Source organism: Cryptomeria japonica, chromosome 11, assembly GCF_030272615.1.
Source record: "Cryptomeria japonica chromosome 11, Sugi_1.0, whole genome shotgun sequence".
NCBI lineage: Eukaryota > Viridiplantae > Streptophyta > Pinopsida > Cupressales > Cupressaceae > Cryptomeria > Cryptomeria japonica.
The window spans coordinates 482126886-482147063 of NC_081415.1; the positions used below are offsets into that span (position 1 = coordinate 482126886).

The following is a 20178-nucleotide window of genomic DNA, read 5'->3' on the forward strand; positions in this document are numbered from 1 at the left end:
CCAGTTGACTAGATTGACAACTGCTTGTTCTGCGTAAGTTATTTTTTGTTTGAGCTCAGGTCGGTCGTGGAACATTGGAGAATTTAGGGCTCGCCAAACTTCGCCTAATGATAACATAGCCATTAGAGAAAAGAAAAAAATGTCGCCATCAAATAGGGTGGCTTATGAATTTAAATCTTTTTTTTTTTTTTTAAATGAATTTAAGTCTTTACATGCATAACTCTGTCAAACGCATGCATCAAGATACCCATTGCACACAATTATGGCACAATTTCCGATCTCCCATGCCGAAGTGCACAGGTCAATTGGATTGGATAACCTTACAAGAAAGCTTTACATTCTCAAGAGAGGTAATCTCCGATTCATGATCAAAATTTGGACCAATGGTGTCCAGACCTGACACTTTCACACATTAGATATATATATGATTACATCAAAAGCTCATGAGGCTAATCAGAAGCGGGGTAGATGTGTATCTACCAAGGTCACACATTCAATTGAGGCGACAATACATGTGATAATGAAATATGAATTTTGTTCCATCTAGAAATACCAGAACCCAAAATCATGGGTTAGTTAAGACTAATGTACATAAGATACATCTGCCTTCCATTTACGACTGCAAATGGGCAATGATTCTGAAAAGATGTAAATATGGTGGTGTACCATAAAAATAGATGCATCAACGCATCATTGTATCACTTTTCAATGGATGGTGTGGATTCTCATCTTGGCTTCTCACTATCTTTACCTCCAGTAAGAACCCTAACAGTGCAGCGGGGGCATATGTACTCACGGCCATCGGTCTTGGCATAATCCTGCACAGATAAAAATTCATCAGCATCGACTCATCAGTACATATAGATGACAACATGATGACAAAGTCAACACGTCTATATTAACAGAAAATATTCTCCACTCCATATCCCGATTTTCAGATATTAATAGATTTCTACCATATTACTCATGCATATTTATTTCATTAAATATTCTCCTGCATGATTTAGTGTAACAAATCACGGAAAGAGTTTCACGGCCACAATTAAAGCATGACATAATTATGGAGGGTGATATTGCTGCTGTAAACACATAATAGTACAAAGTTCCATAGTAGCCAAAATCGTTTGTGGAAAAAATTGGCAAAACCAAAAAGTATAAGATTTTTTGAAAAATCAGGAAAAAAACGGCAAAAAATCGGGGAAAGTCGGATTTAAAAAAAAACATAAAAAATTGTAGAAAAAGAGACTTTTTTTTTTTAAAACTTAAGGGCATTTCCATAGCATAGAGATATAAAGCAAATAAAATAGAGTTTAACCCATGAATTGTAGAAAACATTTTGTTGTTTATATTCATATTGCTGATTACATAGGCAAATATTCAGTTAACTTTTTAAGAGGGCAGTCACCAAATACACAAAAATATTAGCCAAGTCAATGAAGTAACTGAGATCAAAAGTTAACAAACACATAGTAAAAGTGGAAGCCATTTTGCAGTGATCCAAGAATTTCATTGTGATCGAGGCAAGGATTTTGTAGGATTAATTCATATCATATTCCACAATTGCAATGCTTTATATCATAGCAACAAAATCGTTTAGGGAAAAAATTGGCAAACCAAAAGTATAAGATGTTGAAAAAATGGGTAAAAATTTGGATTTCAAAAAATCATAAAAAATGTAGAAAAATAGACACAAACTACTTTTTTTCATAGAGATATATAGAGTAATAAAATAGAGTTTAGCCCTTGAATTGTAGAAAATAGATTTTTGTTGTTTATATATATTGCTGATTACATAGGCAAGTATTCATTTAACTTTTTATAAGGGCAGTCACCAAATACACCAAATAGTTGTCTAAGTCTGAGATCAAAGATTAGCCAAGTCTAAGAAGTAGCTGAGATCAAACTTTATCAGAAAGAGATCCAGCTATTGTTAGGAATTTAGTAAAAGTGGAAGCCATTTTGAAGAGATCCAAGACATTCATTGTGATTAAGACAAGGAGTTTTCTAGGGGTAGTTCAATATTTGAGAAAGCTTATCAAATCATATTCCACAGTTGCAATGCTTTAAATCCCTGATGGCAATTCGTAAGTCTTTTATATGGGGTAGAATTCAACAAAAGGCATTTGTTTAGCTAAAGCAAAAGATTAGCAAGCCACTGGTTTTGGCAATACCTAGCTTGCAACTACTACTTTAGGTAGAGACAAATTTTAATGATTGTGTGTTGGAGGCTCTTTTATTACAACTATGTACACTTGTTTGTTGTCATTCAGATTTATATTGCTCACATAATGAATTGTTTGTCTTTGTTTGAGCAAAAATTAACTATATCAATTATAAATTAAGAATCATAAATCTATATCTATATATATTATATATGTCTTCCGATGTTTACTGTTGTGGTAGAAACACTACATTGGTGAGGCAGCCATTGAGCTCGTGGGCTTTCTGCCTTTGTTGGGTCGTTGAGCTCGTGGGTTTTAACAAGTGAAGTGCAGGGAATGACAAACCCCCCAAAAATGAACAAAATAACAAACTTTTTCAATGTTGATTCAACATTGACTTTGATTCCATCTCGGGTCAACCTTATTTCTAAGCAATTCAGCAATTTCACGAGTTTTTCTAGGGTTTTGCAAGTTTTTACAACGAAATTTTTTACTTTTTTTGCCATTTTTGGGGGTTTTTAACATGATTTAAATGCAAAAAAATCATTGAAAATTCGGTCAACGATTTTTTCATGAATTGGGATTTTTTCAGGGAATTAATTGGCTGGCTCCACGATTCAGGATTATTAGGGTATAATAGTGATTTTTTGCAGACTATTGCTTCTATGGACTACAAACAACTTGGAATTCATAACTAGAATCATGGATAACCACAATGAATTAAAAGGAAAAGCTTATGTTTCTTCCATATTCATCAATCCAGCTACAGGCCCAGGTTCCCAAACTCCCACCTTAATAAATGTCCTATATGCAAATACTTGCACATTTGCTGGACCATACACGCCTTCAAAGCCATCTACAGTGTAGATGAGCCATTCACAAATGCAATCTATATCTGTATCTCAAAAAATATATTCTTGAATAAAGTAAACAACTGGGTCAAATTACAGCCCAGTTCAGGTTAAAAAAATTCTGTGAATTCTTAAAGTATTGCATCAAGAGCAGATGTGAAGGTTATTGAAACAGCTATCCTGCATCATTCACATAGTTCAATTCCTTATTGCTTGTTGTACTTAAGCCACCAACTATGCCTTTGGCAAAATATCAACATGCTTACTGCATTTCCACTGTCAAGAAACACACACTACAGCTCCTCCTACTAAGCAAGGTAAGCAAATGAATCACCACTAAGTTGCATTCAAATCTGATATTCATCTGGAAATCCTCAGAACCAGTGACGAGAGTTATCAGCCATTATGCACCTTATTCATCAGAACTCTGAATCGTACCTTGTGACCTTCATTTTTGCTCTTGTACCATGGCTGATTGATAACTCATAGTTACATTCCATTAACACAGCAATGAATAGTGTGGCAAAATTGTAAAATGGAATTTTAATTTCCTGAGTTTGATATGAGGAAATTTTGGGAAACTAAAAAAAGATGTGATATCCGGAAAAATGCAAGAATAAAACAAAAAAATGTCTGATTGTGTTATTTGATGTCACACCAAAAAGCCTCGAACATTAAAAATGTCAATCACCAAAATCAATTAGTGTTAAAAATCTATCGTATGTTTTGCCTAAGAGGGTTTGCATTGATAACAGAGAGCTTGTCTCCAAGTGCCCGTCTGCAACCTTTTTTGAAAATGGCATTACAGTACCTATCCCCATCTCCTAAGGAACCTGCAATCTTTGAAATCTTTAAAAAATCCTATATACAAGCACTACACTATATCGATGATGATTATCATATATTAATATTAATTAATCTTTGTGTTCGTTAATACTTTAAAATATCAGTTCCAGTCCCCATCTCCTAAGGAGCCTGCAATCGTTGGAATCTTTACTCTCCACGAGCCTATATACAAGCACTACACTGATAAAAATTGGTACCTAACCATAGAACCATGGTCAAGAGCCTTACATTCCACAAAATAAGGATCAACAAGAAGGATGACAACACTGAAATTTATGATCTGGAACCAGAATAGGAAAAGGCAGTGGTAAATCTTTATAAAAATGTTCCACAGTTACCCAAAGACTCACACCCCTGACCCTTAGTACTAATCTCCCTTAACAGAAATGTGCCCCCATCTCAAAGACCAATATGGGTAGGTCTCCAAACATCAAGAGACTTCAGATGAATTTTGTATCTTAGAAGCATCCATTGAAAATTAGGAAACGTCCCATCTTTCCCAAATATAGCATATAAATTACACTAATAGACTTGTAATTTTCTATCTTTTGCATGAAAAATTACAAGTTCTTTTGTAGCAGAAAATTTTCATATCAAATCCAATTGAGGTAAATAGTATTAAGAGAAACAGTAATAAGGATTAGCATGTCACATGCATTGATGTTTTATCAATTAATTGAAAAAATAGCCATCTCCAAAGACCTCTGTACAATGTTTTTAAAATAATGGTATTCTCCACCTCGGTCACCGCATTTGGCGAATTTCAGTCATGAAGTTCAAAATTCAGTGGATTTCAAAACATTAATAAAAATTTGTTGAAATTCGCCAATATATTCGGTAGGGTAAAGGGCAAAATTTGTTCTGATAAAATATATTCTAAAAAACCCTGCCAAGGTTAAGCAATGCCCAAGAGACGGAAGAAAGCTCTGTCAAGGTTAAGAAGCTCTGCCAGTCGCCGGGAGTTTAGCAGTGCCCACATGGCAGAAGAAAGTTCTGTCAAGGAAAAGAAGCTCGGCCAGGTGCCGGGAGTTTAGCGGTTCATCCATTTTTTATTTTACGAATGAGTTGGCTTAGTTAGGGCTTTTCACGAAGAGGCAGGCTTAATAATTTATTAAGTTTTGTTCTTGCTTTAATTTTTCGCTTTTTCAAATTAAATTAAAATTATTTGTGTCTTATGTTTTACATCATGTTCATTTGTTATATAATTTTGTTTATTATTCAATAGGTTAAAACTCAAAATTTTAAAATATTTAAATTAAAACTTTTCTTATTATATATTTATTATTTAATATATAAATTTAATATATTTTTATATATTAATAATATTTAAAATTAAATTTTTAAAAATTATTTATTATTTATTTTCTTTTATGTTTAACTATATTAGTATATTTAAATATATTAGCATACTAATATTGTTTTATTACTCATTTTCAAATTATTACTTATATTTAAAAAATATATATATATAAGGTGAATTTAATGCCGAATTTTTTTTTGAACTTTTTGCCCTTGCCAAACTTCAACCGAATTTTATGGTTCTGGAATTCGAATTCAAACATGGTGACTTAGTTCTCCACACTTTGCCCACCCAGTCCGTGTCTGCTATCTCCAGTTGATTATGGTTTAAAATTTATTCTTTATTTATTGATGATGATTATCATATATTAATATAGTTAATCTTTGTTTTATTGAAATCTATTTCAATATGACATGTTAATTTTTAATCTATAACCATCACCAGCTTTTTTTGGAAATGGCATACCAGTACCCATCCCCATCTCCTGCACCAGTTCCAGTTCCAGTTCCCATTTCCTAGTAACTATATCAAAAACAGATTGGAACAGACAAATTTTCACATGACCTTGAAAACAAAATCAAAACAGAGTAACAAATTGATTTGTATAAGATACAAGAAATCTGATGGAACAAGAAGACAACCCCAGTAAGTTTCCTACAATCACTCCAAAATGACACAAGAAAGTACAATATCTGTGGATTAAGAACTACTAGCTTTAATGGCCCAAACTCTAATAAGATGGAATGCAATCAACACTAGAAAATGTAGGCTGGAGACCAGGTGCCAAAGAATCTTCCTATAAAATGCACATTGTGTTGCTTATAATCAATAAACTGGGCAAAATATTTTGCAGAAATGTTTCTATAATATTCATTTATGTTCAATTACATACCGAACCAAGATATTATTTATGATTCTTACATAATGAACAAAAATATTATGTGTGGTTCCCAGCCACAAGTCAGCCAAGAAATTATGCTGCTTAAAAAGCAATGGGGCGAACTCATACACAAATTTCATGTTCCCTAGGAAAAGCCTCAATCCATTTTTCTCAAAGTTTCCTAACTTAGAAACAAATTTCAAATTTTATTTCTACACCATACATAGTTAACAAAAATATTTTTGAAAATTCCACATGACAAATTACATATTGCTAATTAAAGAAACAATAGACTCAATAACGTTGGTACAAAGAAAGTAGATCACACATGGGAAAAGAGTTTAACACGGAAAATGTTAGAAATAAACTTGAATCTCCAGTGCAATACAGTAGACCTGTGACAAATTTCGATTTATGAAACATTGAGGCTACTGTCCTGATGAAAAAATTTAATCATCAAGAAATAAATTAAAAAGAATGATCTAGTAAGCAATGCTGACCTTAAATGCACCTAGACCAGTTCGTCTGTCACAACCAAAATGTGCCCACTGACGACAAATACCACAGTTGACCCAATCACCCTCAGCACCACTGTAAAGGCCAGCAAAGTATTTTGCATTAATGAGATACAGAAAAGGTTGTGTGTATAATCACTAAGGAATTCTGCAACAACTTGTTGATTCATATATAATCTGTTCTAATATGTCCTATAAAAAGGGGAAGTCTTACCTGTAGCAAAGTACGCAGCATTCGCCACCGACATCATCATGAGCTAGTTCGTACTCCAAGAGGTAAGTCTCATAATGTCTTTTTAAAGTGTTTCCAACACCCTGAAGGAATATATATGGTTTCAATGTATTGTTTCTGAATCTAGATTTTAGTCCATAGTAATTAATGTTGATTTGACAGTTTAAATTGCCAAAAAATTATTTAACAGTTTACCGTTATTCGATTTGCCATTGTGTGATTGCGCATCTTTGGAAAAATTTGCCCCTTCCAATTAATACCATTACCAACATAGAAACCTCCCCTTGTGACCACCTACAACAGACAAAAAATATTCAATCATTAATTGCTATTTATTCAAAGCTATAACTCTAGCATCCATGGAATACTTATTATTTTGAACAGCCAATGTTAGAATTTCAAAATGATGCACACCTCACGATACAGGTTATAAAGGTCTAGCCTCTTTCCATTTAAAACAACATTAGGGAATTGATCTATTCCTGTTAGTGGAATAAGTCGTCCATGCCCTCTAGAGACCAAGAATTGTGTTAGATCTTCTAAAAACTCCACCTGCAAAAAAGCATAATGTAAACTATATTTAACACCGTGCACTAGAATTTCCAACAATTCACATAATATATAAAACAGAAAATATGTAAGCAAAGATTTGGAACTGTACTCTCAATGGTCATGATAGTTGCTGGGAAATTATCAAACAGTTCATACTTTGAAGATGAGCAGGTGTTATATCCTATCTTAAGTATATTTTAGCATTTAATAGTGTCCCTGATCTCTTATATTTCTCATGTTTACAATGGTTTTCTGGAAGACCTAGGTAAGTTGCTTCCTCCAAAAAACATAAAATGAAATCCATTTATTAACAGCTTGCAGTAGGGTTGAAAAAAATGGGATTTGATACTTTTTTCATAAAGATATTCCAAAGAAATATTCATGTTAAGAAATAACAGCTTATGAAGGTGCAGGTTGCCAAGCAAGATCATATAGGCAAATGATATTATCCTCTAAAAATAGACACCTCTTTTAACTTTAAATAAATTCTTTATACATGAACAGTCCAGAAATTGTTCTAACTGTCGATATAGATTAGAACAAAGAAACCCTTTAATACATGAACAGCAAAGTTGCATGGACACAGATACGGATACAAATACGGATATGGCATCGGATACGGATACGGCCACTTTTTAAGAGCCCCAATATGGATACGGCTGAAAACGACATTCATATAAAAGTTAAAACACATACATAAATTTAACATTAGAGGAGATTTTCATTACTTCAAAAGCAATATAGACACATAATCATTACATAAATAATTATAAGATGATTTAACAATTTACAATATGCAAAATTAGTATAGTTGCATTGGAAGATAACCCAAAAATTGGGTCACTGAAATAGAAAAACATTTCATTTGTCTTTCTCATTTGGTGTAGGTTTTGTTTATACTAAATTTTTTGATTTGAAAATGTATGAATGAAGTTTTTTTTAATTAACTTTAGGAAGATTTATGTCAAATTTTTAAAAAATCAAATCACATAGTATCCAGCATGGTTGGAAAATTAAGATTTTTTGGGCACACGTGTACAGTATCAGATACATATCCAGGCCATATCGGATACGCATCTGTTTTGGATATGGGGATATGCATGCCCAGGAGGGACAAAGAAGTTTCTGGCTACTCTGATGAACAGCCAAGAAATTATTCTATGGTCATATATGCATCATGATTTCAACTCACATTAGAATAGCTTTATAACTGGGATATGCATGGGGATGGTGGAATGCTTGGAATGTCATGCTAAAAATAGTATGGATTAGTGGGTAAGTTACAGCCATCCAATGCTTGCAAAGGAGGATGCCATGTGAATTTTTACAAACTTCTAACAACGATAATTCTTAAAACTAAATAAACCATTTGTTGTTTTTGTAACTAGGGTGAAAATAAATAGGAGATGGGTTCTAATTGCCGCAAGGCAACATTAGAACCCATCCAAAAGGACTGGGCCCTTTTCTTTGTAAATCGCACCTATTCATTTAGGTGGCGTGGAAACTTAAATAGGGCTGGGCCCTCTAATCTTTGCCAAACTCGTAATACTCCAGCTCAGTGCCCAAGGATAGGGCTTCACCGATATGTAACGTGCAAACCTCATTGTAGGGCCGACCCTATAACCGTTACTTTGTAGCGTGTGAAGGATATAGGCCCCAAGTTGGGCAGCAATAAATGTGGTTCAAATAAACCTTGGCGCCAAAACCTCCTAGCCAACTTGGAGGGTGATTAAGGGAGTTTAATCATATATAAATGCAAGCAAATGAAGTATCATTTGAAATATACACCACACACAATCAGCGAACTATCTCTGCTCCTCCATATGCGAAATCTGACTGAAGGAGGACATCATCTGCTGTGCTGGTATGAATACACCTTGAGGATAGAGAACTTGTTCTCCATGACAGCAAAGACGAGAAGATGACTGCGAAGACAATTAGAGGACAACAAACCACCATTGAAGGGCAGTGAAGCACAATCAAAAGGACAACGGATTTCTGTGTAAAGGCTTGAAAATCAGCACTGTGATTTCATGTATTCTAAGGACTGAGATAAGTCTGATCTTATCTATTATCTCCTGCTGTTGTATTCTGCCCTAGCTGGGTAAGTGAATCTACATTTTCAGAATAATAACTAGATCTGAGGATCTGTTGTTGCTGGGTTTTTCCTCCAAGAGGGAGGTTTTCCCAGGGTAGCTTTTGTGTGGTGTGATCCTCTATTTGTATGCTTTACTGTGCAACTTTAGTTTTCTGTTTATTGTGGTTAATCTGATCATGAAAACTAACACCATTCATGCATGTACATCCGTCTATACAAAGGCCACTTCCTTAGTAGTGTGCATTATTAATATATCCTTGCAGTTTTTATTTTGTCAAAGAAATGATCGTAGAGAGGCTGCGGTAGGAAGAATCCATAGATGTCCACCTCCATGCAAGCAGAACAATGTCATTGCTGGATTCACTACTCACAGAGACTCATTGTAGTTTATGGTGGAAGATGAATACAGAAAACAAATGATTGAGCCCAAAATTGTAGGTTTCACAAACAACACAGATAGAAAGAAGTAAGAACATTTATAAGGTTATTTTGTTTTTTACATCGTAACAATCCAAATTCTAATTTACCACCTGTGGAAGCTCAATGGGATTTCTTTCCAATTAGTTTATATATTGTTAAATGTTGAAATAGTAGCTAGCTCGGATACCTATCTATTGAATTTTAATGTTGTCAATGACAATTTAAATACACATGTATTATCTATTATGTAAATTGAACTTAGGGCTGGGCCCAAATACATGTAACTTGTAATTATGTCTTGTTTGGGAAAGACCTATATATAATGTAACTTGTGGATAGGACAGGCCCTATAAATGTAACTTGCAATTTGGTCTGACCCTAATTGGGCGATGTAACTTGTGGTCCTATATTGAATGTAACTTGTAGATAGGGTAGACCCAAATGTAACAATTAAACTATGTTTTGGGCTGGGCTCAATTGTAACGTGGTGGCTATTGGGCTGGACCCAACACCTAACGTGGGAAAATGTATGATATTAATTATTTATCTTGCAAGCCTACTTGAGGATGTTTAGCACCAAAAAGGATGGTATATAATCCACTTGAAGATGAAGTCATTTATACAATCATTCTTAGCAAATGCAATCTGCTCTCCTACATTTTAGCGAACTCTTCACTTGTGCGAATTCAGTCAAGGATATTGTTGGGCAAAGTTGTCAAGATCTTCTGCAATTTTGCTCCAGCCTATTGTTGTCATCTGCTGATGATCCTCTCTTTTGGTCATCTACTGTTGATTAGAGCTGCATCCTTTATTACCTTGTCAACTTGCTGTTTGGATAGCAATCTGAGATAAGTTTGCTATATTGTAATTGCCTACAATTGAGATAATACATATCATATTTAAGGCTGGTTTTTTCACCTCCAAGAAGGAGGTTTTCCCAGGGTATTGGCGTCTTGTGTCTTGTGTTTTATTACTATTACTGTTTATTCACAGTCTGATTATAATTAATTGGTTAGATTAACATCTGATTGCTTGAAATTAACATTGTATCGGAGCTAGGTTCATACTAACCAGTGATCAGATTTAATCATGCATTTTGTTATTTCATCTTTGTGTGCCCTCGAGCTAGGGCAACTAGGGCTTGTGGCATCATGATGGTAGTTTGGAGATGGTTACCTACAGTATGAGCACAACATGAAACATGAGGTGATTTCAGGTGTTTTCGTTTCCCTAAACTTTATCGTTGTTTGTATAATCTTGAAAAAGGTTATTGTGTTAGTAGAGTTGCGTGTTGTTGTTTATCTCTGCATTATTGTGGTTTTGCTTGTGTTAAACTTATATTTTGAAAAACAAGTTTAGCTGTGTATTAAGGAAAGATTATTTGCAACTGTTTGTAAAACCCTAGTATGGGTTTCGCCTCTGAAGTAACATTTTTGTTAAATGTATTTAGTTTTGTTTTTGTAAGCCCTTGTTAGGGCTTGTTGCAAGAAAAGTTACATGATCTTTGTTATGGAGCTAAACCCGTATGTTGTCCTCAAGACTTACTATGTTAAAAGTTATGACCAGTATTCAAACCCTTGTTCAGGTATACTGTTTGGAATAGACAGTGGTTAATGTTGTTCATGTAAACCCTAGTTCAAGTTCCCTTTTATATTGCGTATACCCCAGTATTATGAATTGAGGGTTTGATTATTGTAATCTATGTTTATCATAGTTTTGCATACCCCTGTTCCAATTGGTTATTTAAAAGCATACTTTTTTTTTTAATTCTTAACCCTTGTTCGATGTCTCCGGCCTATGGTTTAGTTTGATCATTCAAGGATTTGTGGTTATATTCACAGTGGATTTGAAAAGGAAGTACTATTTGTTAAGGTATTCAAGGACGCATTTGTATATTTTATTTCAGTTTTTGAATAAAGAACATTATATATGCATATTGTTGTAGGCATTCTTTGAGATGAGTTTAGTTGTATCAGAAAGTGATATCATTCTTGATTATACTCTATTGAGAGTTATTGATTTGCAGTGATTCAAATGCATGATTATTCTACTTTGTATATCAGCATATTGTGAAAATTTATACGGCACTACAGTGCATTATTTCACTATACTATATCATTATATGTATAATGCATATGCTATAAGTTAACTTGCATTATATATGTTGTACCTTTGCTTCTGAATCTCAAGTGATACGAGATTAGAAGATGTTATGAAAGTGATAGAGATGATACTTTGTATTTGTGTCATAACTATGATATGTACATAGTCTATCAAGGCATAATGGAAATGTTGACTAATCTGTTGTGCAGGGTCCAAACCAAGCTTAGTTGACAATAGTGTTCCCATATTGTAATCACTATGCACAGATCTTAATATAAGAGGGTCCCATTAGGGGACATTACACACACACACACACACATATATATATACATATACCACCAGCAGTTGTTGGAATTTGGAGTGCTAAAAAGGGCAAATCTGAAAATAATATTAGACTGTTGTTTTATGCTTGATCCGAAGATTAATTCCTTTGATGTGTTTGTTGTTGGATGACTAGAGGTTTGGTCTGAAATACCTTTATATCCTTTATCAGAATTATGTTGATTATACTGCAACTTACTAATTGCTATTGATTCATGGAAGTATAGTTCTCTTTCAGGCTGTAACTATCATTGCTTGGTTAGTATCTTCATTGGTAAAAGTATACTTCACTCTCCTTGTAAACATTCTATGTCACCATCATGTGGTACTTCACTATTAAAAGGTATTAGTAATTCCTCGACTATGATCTGATTGAGTTTTTGTTATAACCTGTATGGTGATGTACAAGTTTCAGGTTGTAAGCTACAGGCTGGTTTTTTTTTTTTAATTTGTGTCACATAGGTATTGTCTCGGCATTCTATGTATCATTGGTTATATTGTTAAAGGGATGCATCTAACTTATCATGAATGTTGTGATCTTCACCCAAGATTGTTTTTATATAACCTCATATAGTAGGTGATGCATGTCGAGGGCCAAGGCCATACTGACATCAGAAATCCATAAGCTTGGATTGATGTGACTTCAGAGGGAGCTTTGAAATAAGGCATAAGGATCTTCACACTCAATTAGAAGAAGTTTGAAGATATGTCATGATCATAATTGCACCATGTGTCCAATTCATAAAAGGTGAAGTTGGAATTTCTCATCCTTGTTTATGAATACTTATGATACTATGATGCTTGGCTATCAGTCTAACATTGAGGATTAAGAGGGAGCCCTATGATCTTCAATAAAACTCTTGGTATGAAAGAGTACTTGATAAGCCTAGGGTTTTGTAAAACTTGTTCCTTATAGTATTTGAAATGCTAATTCTAATTCCTTATGTGGATGATCTTACTCTGACTAATAAAGATAGTCTCATGATTTGATATAAGAAAGAATTAGCTCAGAATTGAGATGGAAGATCTAAACTAAAATGCATTACTTCTAGGTTAGAAGTGTGGCAAGGATCTAATGAAATTATTCTAAGTCAAGTTTTCTATTGTTATAGAATTATGGATTGTAAACTTACATGGAAACTAACTTGAAGAAGTTGAGTATGTTTGCAACCAACTATGATCTTGCAAATTCATCTGAATGAGGCAGGTTGATTGGTGAGTGTCTCGGCTAATCAAAGCTAAGCATATTTTAATATATTTGGAAGACACAATTGATTATGGGCTGAAGCTGCCATCATTAGAAGACTACTTAGGTTCAGATTGGTCAAGAAGTGTTACGGACAAGGAAAACACTTCAAGCATTCACCCGCTACGATCTCTTGAACCTACAGGAATAGTCCTCAATTGCATTGAGTATTGCTGAAGCTAAATATATTGTTGCAAGTGTTAAATCAAGAGAAGTTGTGTGGTTTCTCAAAATTCTAGTTATGTTGCTTTGATTTATCATCAGGGTTGTGTAGAGATACCTGACAATTCAGTGTTTTATGGCAGGACAATGTTGTGTTGCAGATGTTCTCACCGAGTCTCTTAAAGCTTGAGTACTTCAAAAGATAGACTTGGAACTGTGGAGAACACCGCCTTGGTTGAGAGGGAGTCTCAACCTCAGTGATACATTATGTTGTATCAACCACCCTCTGCGGGCAATGTAAGGTGGCAGTGTAATCTTCTCAGGGAGAAGAGTAATTGTTACCATCCTCTGCGGGCAATGTAAGATGGTAGAAAAGATCCTCTCCACCCTCTGCGGGCAATGTAAGGTGGATCCAATCTATGCTTGTGTGCGAGCTGGAAGATTATGTTATGTAGTTTCATTCTATGCTTGTGTGCAAGATGGAAGACTACAATATTCTGATTATGTTTATTCCATTCTTTGCTTGTGTGCAAGATGGAGGATTATGTTTATTAGATTCCATTCTATGCTTGTGTGCAAGATGGAGGACTATGTTTTCATTCTATGCTTGTGTGCAAGATGAAGGACAATGGCTATGTAACTCCACTCTATGCTTGGGTGCAAGATGGAAGATTATGACAGTGTATCCCTCTCTGGGAGAAGGCTGAGGTGTAAGACCTCTTCCACCCTCTGCGGGCAATGCAAGGTGGATCCATCCTCTGCGGGCAATGCAAGATGGACATCATGAAATGAGTTCATGATATTTATGTGTTTTATTGCAAGTATACTCTATGGAGCTTATACATTCATCCTTGCGAGCAATGCAAGATGAAGGTCATGAATGGATAATGACAAGTGGCAGCTATCCTCTCTAGCTAAGAGGGAGTGTTGAAATAGTAGCTAGCTCGGATACCTATCTATTGTATTTTAATGTTGTCAATGACAATTAAAATACACATGTATTATCTATTATGTAAATTGAACTTAGGGCTGGGCCCAAATACATGTAACTTGTAATTATGTCTTGTTTGGGAAAGACCTATATATAATGTAACTTGTGGATAGGACAGGCCCTATAAATGTAACTTGCAATTTGGTCTGACCCTAATTGGGCGATGTAACTTGTGGTCCTATATTGAATGTAACTTGTAGATAGGGTAGACCCAAATGTAACAATTAAACTATGTTTTGGGCTGGGCTCAATTGTAACGTGGTGGCTATTGGGCTGGACCCAACACCTAACGTGGGAAAATGTATAATATTAATTATTTATCTTGCAAGCCGACTTGAGGATGTTTAACGCCAAAAAGGATGGTATATAATCCACTTGAAGATGAAGTCATTTATACAATCATTCTTAGCAAATGCAATCTGCTCTCCTACATTTTAGCGAACTCTTCACTTGTGCGAATTCAGTCAAGGATATTGTTGGGCGAAGTTGTCAAGATCTTCTGCAATTCTGCTCCAGCCTATTGTTGTCATCTGCTAATGATCCTCTCTTTTGGTCATCTACTGTTGATTAGGGCTGCATCCTTCATTACCTTGTCAACTTGTTGTTTGGATAGCAATCTGAGATAAGTTTGCTATATTGTAATTGCCTACAATTGAGATAATACATATCATATTTAAGGCTGGGTTTTTCACCTCCAGGAGGGAGGTTTTCCCAGGGTATTGGCGTCTTGTGTCTTGTGTTTTATTACTATTACTGTTTATTCACAGTCTGATTATAATTAATTGGTTAGATTAACATCTGATTGCTTGAAATTAACATTAACACTTGTACCTTGTCTTTCAACAATTCGACTAATAGTATGATAAATTTAACTTCCAAGCTTTGTGAACCCATCTAAGACAGATGTTTTCAGCTCATAAAAAACCAGGTGCCCATTTTGTGAAAGCTAACAGGGGTATTTCTTTGCATCTATCATATGTATGGTTCATAATTTGGACCCCTAGATTTTGACCTCATGAACAAGCTCAGGGGTAGACCAATAAAGAGAACATGTTATGAATGGCTGAATTTCTGATTTATTGCACAGGCATTAAATTTAACAGAATGAATTGTAAGAAATCATGGTAAATATATGATAAAATTAGTCTGCTCACATTTTCAATCAACAATTTTATTTAAATTTTGTAAGAGACATGATGCTCTGTGGAATGGGAACCTAATCATGATATGCATGAGTACAATAAGTGTTTAGACCCAAGAACTAAAGCTCCAAATAAACTCCAGGCATAAAAATGCTTCCGATGAGGCTTTCCCCTATGCTAAACTAGTTATATCTACCTTGCTTTTACAAACTGGGGCTCTGGTTGATTTGAGTGCATACCACAACAAGCTGATTTGAGGTAAGATTAACATCTACTTACAAGTGTTATACATAACTTAGTTGCAAAGGAGCGGATTAGAAAGTACACACGGTATGTTTGTGGTACTGGGATATCAAATTTATTATGCTTTTTTAGTTTCAGAAGTGCTTGATAAGAATAGACAGATGTCTTGAACACAAGGTTACATCACAAGTTTTCTGCTGTGTTGGAGATGTGTTGTATATCATTCATGTCTAATGGTTGAATGGAGCTAGTCGCTATTTCAAAAAAAAGATGGGTGATTTATTAGGCTTACTTTTTGCCTATAGTTTTAAATTTGGAAATGTTTATGCTGAATTTGAATCCTATTTGTAAACCCTAAATAAGCCAGCCACTACACCCTAGATCTACAAACTAATTCAACACAACATCAATAGAGATCTACAAATACATGCAAATAACATAAAATAAACAAAGCTATACCTTCACATGCAAGAGAGGCTTGTCTCCATTGTTCTCCTATCCTCCATTATTTTGCATTGACGATGTTGCTCTTAGATTTGTGTTGCACTTGCACAAGAGCTCAATGAAGAATGGATGTGGTTGTGATGATGTATGCTTGTGATTAAGTATGCTAAAATGATTTTGACAGAATGTAAGTATGATTTCTTGATTATGGATCGATAAGCTTCAAATGAAAGGAAGAATCATCTTTTATAGAAATCTCAAAGAGAATAAAAGGATTAGATTAAGAGGTTCAATGATCAATGGCCAGGATCACATATAGATGAAAGAAACTCAATAAGATTTGAAGGTAGGTAACGATGAAAGGAGGAGATTAACAGGTGGAAAGGTAAAAGATAAGAATGAATAAGATTAAAAGGTTAAATTGAAATGAAGGGCTAAGATTAGAGAGTAGGTAATTTAGGGAGACGTTGTCATGTATATAAGAAGAAAAAGGTCAATGAATTAATTAAATAATAAAAAGTATTTATTTAATTAATAGAAAAAAGGCCACATAAATTAAATAAATCAAATATTTATTTTAATTTGGGAAAGAGGGATGGGATTAAATAAATAATAAATATTTATTTAATTTATTTTTTTTTAATTTATGCCTAGTAAACTTTTTAATGTGACTGGCGACGCTGGCATGACACGCCCTCCAGCTCCACGTGAAACGCTTTTGACCCGGAGCTATGAACCGGTGAGGTCACAATAGGGGGACCTCATCCCCACACTTCACTTGTTCAAACCCACGAGCACAGCGGCCCAACGAAGACACAAGGCCTACGAGCACAATGGCCCAGCAGGGGTTTGAACCTTGGTGGCCGCTTCACCAACAAAGTGTTTTAACCGCGACACTACATGTCTGAAGACCTATTTATTTAAATTAGAAAGAAAAGGCTTAGTGAATTAATTAGATAAATTAAAATATTTATTTAATTAATAGTGGAAAAGGCTAATGAATTAATTAAATAAATTAAAAATATTTTTTTAATTAATAGAAGATATTATAATAGAATAATTAAATAAATAATAAATATTTATTTAATTAAATGACAATTTTAGGTGTCAACAGAAAACATTCGTGCAAATTGTAAAACCACTTTTTCATCTGCCTAAATATTCGCATATGCTTAAGAGTTGAGTATGAGCTTTGTTACTGTATTGTGAAAAGTTGAATTTTTATGCAATAGTGAAGAACACTATGGCGTTGGTTTTTTTAACCAAGGGTTTTTATCAGGCGATATACTGTGTATTGTGTGTTTCTTTTTTCAATTATGTTGTTTGCTTCAGATTCTGTATGTATTGTTTCTATAGTACAAGTTTATCAGGCTTCTTTTTCCTACATGCTGATCACCCTGTTGCCTTCTTTTGGACCATATTTTTTGCAGATTTTAATAACTTGCATACTCAGATTATTTTTCCAAAAGAAATATCCAGCACTATCAACCACTTTAAGTCAACTTGCATTTGATTTAATTTCTTTGTTCTCTTTCTTCCTTTATAAAAACAGGAATGCAAAAGATAACATCTACAGCCACCTACATACTTTATGCATCCAGTAACTTTTGTAATGAGAAAGCAACATTTTGTGGCAGAGATTTTCAGGCCCACGTTTTTCAACCACAATTTACTATTGCATCCATGCTCGTGTGTGGTTTTGTTTGGTTATGTAATAGCCATTATTGTATGCATAGAAGCATTAATCCCCAAAAACTCGTGATTTTCGCAATTTTTACCCAGAACAAATTATGATTTTTTCAAACAAGTTGACTGGGCAAAAACCATTGAAATCACAATTTTATCGCATTTAAATTGCTCGTCACACTCCCGCCCAAAAAACCTAAAAAAACATATTTTCACTATACATTTGCAGTTGTACTATATCCTGTGTATATTTCGCTGACGACTGCAAGCTGGGATGCAAAGGAAGGTGCTGGGACGTGGAGTCAGACTGCCTATTACAGGTTGGTCTTTTCCTTATTCACCAGAATTTTCTTACTGTTACCAAGAGAAATTGTTGAAATAGTAGCTAGCTTGGATACCTATCTATTGTATTTTAATGTTGTCAATGACAATTAAAATACACATGTATTATCTATTATGTAAATCGGATCGGACTTAGGGCTGGGCCCAAATACATGTAACTTGTAATTATGTCTTGCTTGTGCAAGACCTATATATAATGTAACTTGTGGATAGGACAGGCCCTATAAATGTAACTTGTAATTTGGTCTGACCCTAATTGGGCGATGTAACTTGTGATCCTATATTGAATGTAACTTGTAGATAGGGTAGGCCAAATATGTATTTTGAGCAAAGAAACGGGACTTGGACTCGGCTCCAAACTTGGCTGGACTCGGGAAAGTGAAAAACTCAAGAAATTTAGAGATTTTTAAAGATTTAAAACTTGTTTCAGGCACCCTTTATTGAATACACCTTAAAGACACAATAACATCATCAAACTCGGCTCATTTGATTACATACACAAGTATACATCAATCACACAAGCATAAACGCAAATTGTAGCTGAAGGAAATAACAAACATAGATATATAAATATTGTCAAATGTATACAATATTACAAAACTCATGGAATAAAAAATCCATGTCATCATATGATCATCATCAAATGTTTCATACAAATACCAAAGGTAAATACAACTACAAGCCTATGGCTCAGAGGAGCCTGCACCCTCCAGCCCCACCCCCCTGCGAAGGCATCTAAGGTAGGTCCTGGATGATTCAACAGCCATAGCCGCTCCCCGTGACACCATGCCATGCTCACCAACATCAGGAACATCCGTGTCACTATCTGCCTCTGAATCTCCTGTCTGTGCTCGTGCTCTCCGCTCCTCCTCTGCCATGGCTACAGTCTCAGCCTCTATATCTACCTGGTCGATCCAATCAGTGTCAGACTCGGAGTTTAAATTTTCCCTACTTCTATCGACGCAGTTTCCCCCCATATTTTTCGACGGGGGTTTGGGGGCAGCCAAAAAAACTTATTATTTAGTAAAGGTGTCGGTTGTTATTTTTCTATTGGCTGACATGTTGTAACCCTAATTTTTCTCATTCTCAGGCGAAGGTTATAGTGAACAAAGACGATACCGTTCATTTAAAAAAAACTTTTTAAAATGTATTTTTTTTGTCATTTTACTAACCCAGCCAGTAGCCGAGTTTGGGGCTCGGGACTCGCCGAGTTTGGCGAGTTTGAGCCAAACTCGCCGACTCGGATGAGTCCAAGTCTGAGTCCCAGAGACTCGGCGAGCATGACTCGGAATCGGACTCGCCGAATTTAGGCGAGTCCGGGTGAGTCCGGTTCTATGATTTTGAGCGATTATGTAATTGGCCTGGGCCCAAACTCATGTAGCATGTGGTAAAGGCAATCAAGCAATAACGTCTTAATAGGTCAAGACCTATTTGGACGATATACATAATATTATTATTAAATTAACAAGGCAGGCCGACTTGAGACTTTGACACCACAAGTCAAGTATATAAGCAAGTCATTTGCAAGGCATAATGAATCAATATATATACAAGGCGAATCATTCTTAAGGCTGTCAACACATGTAATCTGCTCTCCAACATTTTGGCGATCTCTCTCTCTCTCTTGTGCAAACTTGCTCCT

General features: G+C 34.9%; 1 protein-coding gene across 1 annotated transcript in view; it reads right to left on the bottom strand.

The window, feature by feature from the left end:
* Positions 1–260: 260 nt before the first annotated feature.
* LOC131069302 (AT-rich interactive domain-containing protein 4) overlaps positions 261–20178 on the bottom strand; it is a 53533-nt gene continuing 33615 nt past the window's right edge. The window contains exons 11-15 of the mRNA XM_059213830.1: positions 7201–7338; positions 6982–7080; positions 6769–6869; positions 6540–6630; positions 261–818 (exon numbers count right to left, since the gene is read on the bottom strand). Coding sequence (XP_059069813.1) covers positions 726–818; positions 6540–6630; positions 6769–6869; positions 6982–7080; positions 7201–7338 — 522 coding nt within the window. The 3' untranslated portion in view covers positions 261–725. The remainder of the gene's footprint in view (positions 819–6539; positions 6631–6768; positions 6870–6981; positions 7081–7200; positions 7339–20178) is intronic.